A 9,372-nucleotide genomic window follows, 5' to 3' on the forward strand; every position below is an offset into this window, starting at 1 on the left:
AGTTTATCTTGTAAGAAACCCTGCTTGTGTAATATTACATCATATGAAATCATCATTGCTTTTGTTTCTCATTTGCTAGTTTTCTCAGACAGGAGGTAGGTCCATTTTGGAATGTACCTTTGGGTCGCAGAGATGGCCTAACAGCTAGTCAGATTGCTGCTAATCAACAGCTCTCATCACCTTTGACCCTTTAGATAACATCACTGAAAAATTGACCTAAAATGGTCTTGATTTGAAGGATGTTAAAGCTTAACGCCACCAACCTTAAATTATGGTAAATAGAGTCAAGCTCTTAACCTTTTGATGGTGTTCTAAAAAGGTTACAGCTTTATTTTTTGCATTGCAATTCAATAACAATGTGCCTTGTTTGGTTTGAAATGGAATTATTGACGTTTCATGTCTTGGAGATCCTATCATAATAATAATAATAATAATAATAATAATAATAAAAATAATAATAAGCTTTTCAAGAAAGCAATTATTAAAACCATAGAGGGAACAGATGGGATGGGCGAGAATAAGAGAGACAGAGTCAGACCATATTTTCTTCAAATTTTCATAGACTTACTATGCCAATGCCCAGTTAGCAATTCCATTCTTCAATTTGCCAGAATACGACTGAAGGCTAAAATTGAGAAAATGGCAAAACTGACCATTAAGCCCACGTAGATATTATTAACTTTTACGATAAAGAGTCACGAAGCCCGGCCAAACAAGACATTATGTCAACAAATGTCAACTTTCAGTTGAGGCCTGAGGGTGATTTGTGTCGGAGTTTTTGTTCCTCTGAGAGCAGCCTTGCAAAGTCAGCTAGAGCTGCTTCATTAGAAGGGGCCCCTGCAATGTTTTCAAACCTGCCATTTTCCAAATTCACCCTTGACACCGGCTTCTGCAGGAGCTCTGTTCCAATGTCCACAAGCCTTTGCAAATTCTCCTTGGTTGCGATATCAACCGATGATGCATCATCTGTCAGCGTATCATCCTGTTGATCCAACCCGCCAGGCGATTACAATTACCAAATATGCATCAATACTGTAAAATGAAGAAACCCAAAAAGATCAGTTTGTTATATTATATGTATACCTGAATTCGCAGGTAATAATCCTTGCAATTGAGGGACTGAAAAAGGGCGGAGACATGGAAGTCAACCACATCTGAACTAGCATCTGAAAAAATGTCAAGCAGTGGTGTTTTGCCATTGTCAAAGAGCCAATTGATCAAACCCCATTTAGATGCTGTGGCTGCACTGTATTTTGCTTCATACTTGGATGTTCCAGTTCCAAGTGAGAGCACTAGCATGCTCTTGCTCTCCATCAGGTTTGCATCATTGAACAGAGGGTTTTCCTTCAAGATCTCCTTGCGGATGTGACTTATTGCCAGTAATGTCTGTAGATTTAATTTAGTCAAGCACAACAAATTTTCAGTAAAAGAGCAATACATGTGAGAAAGATGAGACTCTTACAGGATTATTCGCAGCAACCCCACCATCAATGAGTTCAAAAGTGCGAGTCCTTTGATCATCCTTGATGGTAAAGGAATGTGCTGGAAAGAAAGTTGGAGCTGCAGAGGTGCTGATGCAGATATCAGCCAGCCTAGCATTTTTCAGAGCATCAACTTTTGCCTGCAAAGAAAAGAAAATTTTGAGAATCTGTAAGTGTGTTCGCGTAAAATTAAGGCAAAATTTAGCTTAGCTTTAGAATCTATCTATATAATACATACATCATCGGTTGAGAAGATGACTGGCTGAAGAAGCTTGATGTCAAATGCAGGTATAATCACATCTGCCAACGTATCTTTTATGGTCAAGTCCCCAAGCAACTGGTTTGTCAATTCTTGCAGATATTTGCCACTATATTTTGGCCCCATAACCGCGCCAACAAAATTTGTTATCGAGCTAATGAAGTTATTTCGACTGCTTAATCCATACAAGAATTGAAAACCCATTTATTCGATGTAATACAAAAAGAAGAAAAAATTAATTAAAACTTCAAAGACTTCACCTTTTCTGGGGGAAAATCTTTGGACAGTGATCTAAATAAAAGTTTTGGATATCTTTTGCTTGGTAAATAGGTCTTTTGTCCTTGTTTGGAGCTGTGAGCATGGTGGTTAGCAGCCCACCAGTACTTGTCCCTGCAATTATATCGAAATAATCTGCAATTCTTGCATTTGGTCCATCCAAATCCTAATAATTAAAACCATGGAAAAAGCACACAAATTAAGAAGAAGAAAAAGTAAAAAATGAAAACAAAAGAAGTCTTTTAGTCTGATGCATGCTCTGTAGTACCTGAAGCTTGGATTCAAGAGAAGAAAGAATGATACCAGGAATGATGCCTCTAATCCCACCTCCATCAATGCTTAACACTGTTATCTTCTTTCCTAGCTTCAAAATATTATTACCAGTAGCCATATTGCTATCAACAGAACTTAATTCTGTGTCTTCGTATGGCAAATCAATATCAATTGTGAATGTACATGGAGCTTTGGTATAAACTGGCTGAAGAAGATGAATCTTTAAAATAAAAATCAACGACTCTGAAAGATTCGATGCAAAGTCAAGTCTTTTCATTTTCTTTTTTATTTTGTTTTTATTTATTTATTGTCCTTTTTCCTTTTTGCAAGTCCTTTCCCAACCACTGATTTTTGTTTCTTTACGAGACTTTTTATTAATTTATGTATGGATAAATTCCATAAAATTAAATGATTTGTTGAGCAAATGTTGATGTTAACAATAAAAATTTTATTAAAATTATTATAATTTTAATGATGATCCATCGTTTCTGCATTTTATCTCTAAAAGAAAAAAAAATATGGATAAACTAAGGGTCCAAAATTAAAACTAAGGGCCCAAAACATTAAAACCTTTTCATAAGAGGTTGGAGGAAATTATAATCTCTCACTGCCATTGTCGGTGACATTTAAAGCTGCATGATGAAGAGAATAAGATAATATTTCACTAATTTATTAAGAGTTTTAATTTTAAATTGATTTGTTTGTTTTAAATATTTTTAAAAATTTATAAATATAATTTATAAGTCTAAAAAATAATTAAAGAAATGTATGACCTCGTTTAATTTTATATTATTATATTTTTTAATTGAAATAAAAATTTTTTAAACTAAAAATATGAACTTCAAATTTTATTATTGGTTTTAATTAAATTTTTTTCAAATTTTAAATGTGTTGGGAAGTTCCTATAAATTTATGAATTCAAAAAATTATTTAAAAAAATTAGTGTCAATTAAAAGATTTAAAAAAGTTTGGGGATCAAATTGTAATTTTAAGCCAAAAAGAATTTTTTTTTTTTCAAAAGTATAACAGACCCCTCATCCATAGCGTGACTGCTGCCTTCCCTCTTTCCATTACTAGTAAACTGCCTCCCCCCGACTAGCAAGACCACCTGGCCTCAGTTGATAGAGGGAAAAATAGTGGTAGCTAATGTCCACGGCAATGATGATAAATGGAAGAGAAAGAAACAAGCCATTGGGCCGTCTTTCATGCTTTTCGAGTGAACCAGTAATTGGAATAACGCGATTCCACTAGCAACTGATTCCTTGCATCTAGGGCGATAATTTCCAACCATTGGTGCGCCTTGAGGGGGCTGAAAAGTCCAGATCGCACCTCCCCTCCCCCACGGCTTCGAAGAGTTCTCCAGCCAAGCGACAGTGAGAATGGAAGATCGGACCTTGGATCGTGATCCCTAACCTCCAAGCTTCATTTTGATACTAACCTCACCTTCAACAAGGAGTCCAACTCACTCAATTAGTGAAGTCATGACCTAATTTTTGTCTATACTTCTTTTCATGAGAACTTTTGCCATTGTGTGTCGGACAAGGAAGCAAAACAAATTCAAAGAAGCCCATGCTCGTGTTATTGGATTGATGTGGTGAAAAAGAAATTATAACACTTCACGGGAAAGAGCCAAAACAAGGACACGTGCAAGGATATGTTTCTTCAAATATGAGCCATGTTCTTGGCTATAAGGAAAATGGGGATAGGCCTGACCGAACCGAGACTGGCTTGGGTCAAATCTGAGATCGGATCGGATCGGATCAATTATTTTGGTCCTAGAACTAGACTAGGGCCGGTGGGGTGGATCGGTTATAGTTCATCTTCTTGTGAATCATAATCGGAATTGGTAAAAAATCATTCAATTCGAATTGGAGATTCCAAACCTAAATCGACCCGATTTAAATGTTTTCAAATTTTATTTTTTAACATTTTTTATTGTATAAATGATTTTAAGTATCTTTAATTCTTGGACCACTCTCAAATAAGATACATAATAATTTCTATAAAATTTTGAAGTTAATTAGCATATTTTAAACTTTTAGGTTCGATTATAAATTTTTAAAATTATAATTTTACAAAATTTTAACAAATTATATAGATGATTTTTAGCATCTTTAATTTTTTTAGCATTTTCAAATAAGGTATACAATAATTTCTATGAATTTTTGAAATTAATTAGTATTTTAGATTTTTAGTTTTATTAAAGTTTAATGAATTTGTAAACCCTTATTTTGTGATGAGTATGTGCATTGAGGCCGTGAGAAACTCGATAATGAAAAATTATGTGACTGTAAGATGTAATGGAGGCATGAAGCTGAATTATTAATTCTATGGCATGATCTTGAAAAAATAATAATAATAGTAATAAAGTTTTGGAAAAATTAATTTAATTAAATTTAAATAAAAATTTATTTTATTTAAATTTAATGAGTAGTTCTTAAATGGATCTAATTAATTTTAATTGGGCTCCATGGGCCTAAGAAAGCTTAGTTAGGAATTTTAAATGGGACCTATTTAATTATTTTCTGAAAATTAAAATAACAAAATATCTCTCTCCTCCTTGGCCCCACTCTCTTCCTCACTCCGTCACCCCATTTCCCTCTCTTTCTATTGGTTGGAACACCTCACCCATATTTCAATCTCACCCAAATTCATCAATCCTAATTGTTTAAGTTATCTGAACTTTATTACACTAGGACTCCAAACCCTACTACACCTCTTCCTCACTCCCTATTGGTGCCTTCCATTTTTTTTTGTCTTCCTATTGGTTGAAACACCTCACCCATATCCCAGTCTCATTCGAATTCTGCAATCGTAGTTGTTTAAGTTATCTAAACCTTATCACCCTAGGACTCCAAACCCCATCACACCTCTCTTCCAAAACCCTATAAATACCCTACTAGAGAAGGGAAGAAGGGGAGGTGGGGGGAAAGAGGGAGAGAAAATTTAGAGCTATTTAGAGATATTTTAGAGCTATAGGAAATTTAGAGATATTCAAGACTCTTTGAGTTCTTCTTTATTTTTTTTTCTTTTCTTCAAGAAGATTTTCATACAAGATTTCTGGAAAGGTTAGTTTTTATTATTCTCTTTTCAAGATTTATGCCACGCAATATTCTATGTTCTTTGTCTTCAATTTATCTTGTATGTTCATATAGATCATATAATCATATTTAATTTGAGGGGATAAACAACTCTACACATATTCAGTTTTCAGTCTCTCATGTTTTTATTATTTTTTGTTATTTTCTGAATCTATAAAAATTTTAGGAAAATTATATTCCTATTCTTCACGAAATTCTATTAATTTTAGGCTCAAGAATCACAAAAAAAACTTTTGTGTTTTGTAAGTTATGGCTGTTTGAAGTTAGGGTTCCTGTAAAATTCAATTTACAGGATACCCGACTTGTGGAGCCCATATCTCCCTTGTTTCTTAATATTTTTGTAAAAATCTAGTGTCTAAAATTAATTTCAGAATCTTATGAATCTTTTCTAATTGGTTTTGCATTCATATCTGTTGTGGTTAATGAGTTATGAATTTTACAAAAAAGTAGTATGATTCTGTCACTTAGAAAAGTTACGATTTATGTAGACCATTCGGCTAGGGTTTTGTTTGATTTATAAAATTTATGATCTTGTATGATATGTAAGCTGTCTATTGTAATTTTTTTTTTATGATTTTTAGGCATGTCTAACTATTTTTAAAAAATCGGATTTCTTGCTACCGTCAATCTGCCAGAATTTGAAAATTGTATATTTATGCATCTTCTTATATTTTCTTGGGTTTTAATTGATATTTGATATATTTTTCTATGTTCTTTTAATTCAAGAAGTGTTATGAAGTGTTTGGATCATGTTAGAAGACTTAGACCATTAGGTAGTTGTAACACCCCTATTTGTATAGCCTGGTATATTTCACTATTCTGGTGACCGGTGTCGGTCCAGATAATTAAGGGGATTGGAACCACATCTAAGACAACTAGATAAGCTTTGAACACAAATAATTAGTAATTGTTAATTGGTTATGTATAAATAAGAAAAATGGAATATAAGAAGTTAAATGAGCCGAGAGTCACAGTGATTGGTGACCTTCTCGGGAACGACTGTGAGGTCGATTTAAACTCAAATTTCGAACTGTAAAATGTGACGCTGCGGTCCTTAGGACCATTGCGAACACAGTGGAAAAGAGAAAATCATGAAAAAGATTTGTTAAGCAGGTCAAATAATTAGGTCAGGGATCCGGAAGAAATATTGAATTATTTGCCAATCGGATCGAACCGGCGAGGGGCAATTTGGTCCATTGACCCCTAGACCTTTCTCCTGACCTGACTGTCAAATAAAATCAGAGAAAATAAAATTTTGGGATTAGAAATTAAATTGAAGAACTAATGAAAAAGCAAATGCAAAAGAAAAAAGAAAAGAAAACTTTATTTATATCATGCTTACATCATTAGGTGACATCATGAATGATGTCAAAATTAAAATTATTTTACCCAAATTTTTGACTAAGTCAATTATGGCATAAATGAAGATAAAAACAAAATTAAAAAGATAATTTTTTTTGCTTCTTCTTCTCTAAATTTCCATAGCTCTCTCTATTCCATTTTTCTTTCACCAAAAACCTCCATTAAAGCATGCTTTAAGCTTGCTTTCAACCACTTAAACCCACTTTGACCCCAAACTAATCCATAAAAACTTGTTAGATCAACTTGAGGAAGCTTTAGAAGAAGGAAAGAAAAGAAGAAAAGGAAGAAAGTGAAGAGTTGAACTTCAAAGTTAAGGTTAGTGGTTTAAATTGAAAATTTATTGTTTAATATGTGTTTATAGTTGCATTAACTTAGAAATATGATTAAAATGAAATGAAAACAAGTATTGGAGGCCTAGGTAGAGATTTCAGTTAGCTAGGGTTTGCCATGATAATGCATGAATTTGATGGAATTAAAGGTGTATGGAAGCTTAATTGAGTTGAGGAATGATGTAGGTAGGCTTTGATTCAGTTTAATGTAACAATTAGTGTAGTTAGAGTTTTGGCACCTAGGGTTTGGAAGACAAAAATGTGAGAATTGGTCAACTGGTTTAATTGACCTTGTTTGAGATGAAAAATGGTCATTTGTGACCAATTGAGATGTGTTGGAAGTGTTAGAAGGGAGTTTGAATTCGGATTGAAAATGGTCATGCTGCAGGTAGCATGACCAAGGTCCCTTTCAGGGACCAAAACTGAAAATTTACAAGTCCAATTGGTATGAGACCAATTGGGAATGAAAATAGACACAAAATGAAACATTTTTCATTTAAGAATCATGCCTAAAAATTGACCAAAACTTAGTAAACAAATTAACCAAATCTGGAATTGGCAATCTGACCTGTACAAAAATAACCAAATGAACAGTGTTTGTTCATTTGGCCATAACTTGGGCTAGGTAGGTCTAAGTGACCTGAAATTTTACCAGTGGAAAGTTGAGATATAGAACTAAAACTTTTATGGGGAACACAAACCCAAATTATGCTTTTAACCAAGTCATTTGGCCACCCAAAGTTGGTGACCTAAAACTGCCAGAACCAGTTTGGTGCCCAGAAATCTGGGTTAAGTTCAATATGGAAGCCATGATTCAAATGGCTATAACTTGAGCTAAAAAACTCCAAATGGAGTGATTCAAAAAGAAGAACAAAGTTAAGACATTAAGGGACAATTTCTATGAAGAAAACTTAGCCCAATTCTAACAGCAAATTGACCAATGGAATAGTGCAACATAAGACACCAGAACTGAAAAATTACAATTTTGCCTAAAAAACCTAAGTTCTGAGAAAACAACCAAAACCAAAAATTTAGTGACCAAAATGTGGTATGTGGGTGAAGTTAGAATTCTCATACCTATTAAGCCTTAGAAAGTCAACAAATTAGCTTGAATAGTGTAGTGAATAGTAACCTCAAAACGCAAATTTTAAAGAACGTCAAGTTTAGCATATATAAGCTAGATAAAAGTGAATTTGAATTTATTTTTGGATTTATGCTAAGTTATGGTACTGAAACACTGTGAAACTGTGCGTTTTAGCTGAAAAAGGCTCGAAAAATCTGAGAGACTAAGTCAAGGCCTAGAGGTGACTCACATCAGGTTTGTGCATAATAAACTCTATTTTAGCATTTTATCCTTGAAAAAAATTGATTTAGTACGCATTATAAGTTTAAGAACTTTTGTGTTGCCACTTTGTGATGAAATTGTAATTTTGGAAATTGATTTGATTTTTGTATGCAATATTTGAATAAAATGTTGAAATGGATTTTTGATTCACACTTAGCATGACAGTGTCTTATTATTCCTCCTCCATTTATGGGGTTGAGATCGATTATTTTCCTCCCTCTCTGGTTTACCAGTTGAGGTCGTAGATCGGATGAGTACTCATTAGCTAGCTAGCCACCTCCCTCATTGATTTCGATTAGTGGGGTTGTAGATTGCTTTGTCGTGGTGTACAACACGGCATTGATAAGAAATTTTGTGTCATGGCTTAAGTTGTGTATGAATTGGCAACACTGTGTTTATTAAATTATTTGATCCAAAATTGTGCTATAATGAGTTTTGATAATTTGTGAAATGTAATTGTGCAATATTTGAATTGTGTTTTGTCAATGAATGTTTTATGTACTGCATTTCAATTTTTATTGTGCACCACTGAGTATTTTTATACTCAGCGATAGCTTATTTTGCTGTCACAAATAAGAGCAAGGAAAAAGCAGCAGAGTGAGCTGCTGGATTGACAAGAACTTCTTGATTACTTTTGTACGGGTATTTATTTATACCCTTGTAATTATTTGATGTAAATATTGTAATGTTCTATGTATCAATGTAAAGTTGAGCAGTTGTAAAATAAATTGTAATAATGTTATTTTGGATTTTCTTTTTGTGAATTTTGTACTATATGCACTGTGAATAAAGTTATGAAATATTTTAAGTTGATAAATTTTTGGTTGAATTGTGGAATGAATTGAATTGTGTTGACTTGAGATTATTTGGAGGTTGGGAGTTGTGGAAAATTTATTGGAAGTGTTTTTTCTCAGGTATTTGAAGAACTGTTTTCTCAAAATACAGA

The 9,372-nt window shown here is 33.3% G+C and overlaps 1 protein-coding gene across 1 annotated transcript; it reads right to left on the minus strand.

The window, feature by feature from the left end:
• Positions 1-446: 446 nt before the first annotated feature.
• On the minus strand, positions 447-2,542 carry LOC110655871 (patatin-like protein 3). The gene is made up of 6 exons (XM_021812349.2): positions 2,285-2,542; positions 2,001-2,182; positions 1,720-1,912; positions 1,463-1,621; positions 1,084-1,386; positions 447-982 (listed from the first exon to the last, which is right to left on the minus strand). Exons 1-6 carry the CDS (start codon positions 2,405-2,407, stop codon positions 743-745), a joined length of 1,200 nt encoding a protein of 399 aa, XP_021668041.2. The 5' UTR covers positions 2,408-2,542; the 3' UTR covers positions 447-742.
• Between the last annotated feature and the right edge of the window lie 6,830 nt (positions 2,543-9,372).

This window comes from Hevea brasiliensis, chromosome 7, assembly GCF_030052815.1.
Source record: "Hevea brasiliensis isolate MT/VB/25A 57/8 chromosome 7, ASM3005281v1, whole genome shotgun sequence".
Classification (NCBI taxonomy): Eukaryota; Viridiplantae; Streptophyta; class Magnoliopsida; order Malpighiales; family Euphorbiaceae; genus Hevea; species Hevea brasiliensis.

Bases quoted from the DNA above. Each gene is read 5' to 3' on its own strand.
- LOC110655871 (XM_021812349.2), bottom strand. From the start codon at position 2,407: ATGGCTACTGGTAATAATATTTTGAAGCTAGGAAAGAAGATAACAGTG. The intron at 1,913-2,000 runs GTGAAGTCTTTG...TGGATTAAGCAG, and splicing joins AAGATTTTCCCCCAGAAAAG to TCGAAATAACTTCATTAGCT. The intron at 983-1,083 runs GTATACATATAA...TTGGATCAACAG, and splicing joins ATTATTACCTGCGAATTCAG to GATGATACGCTGACAGATGA.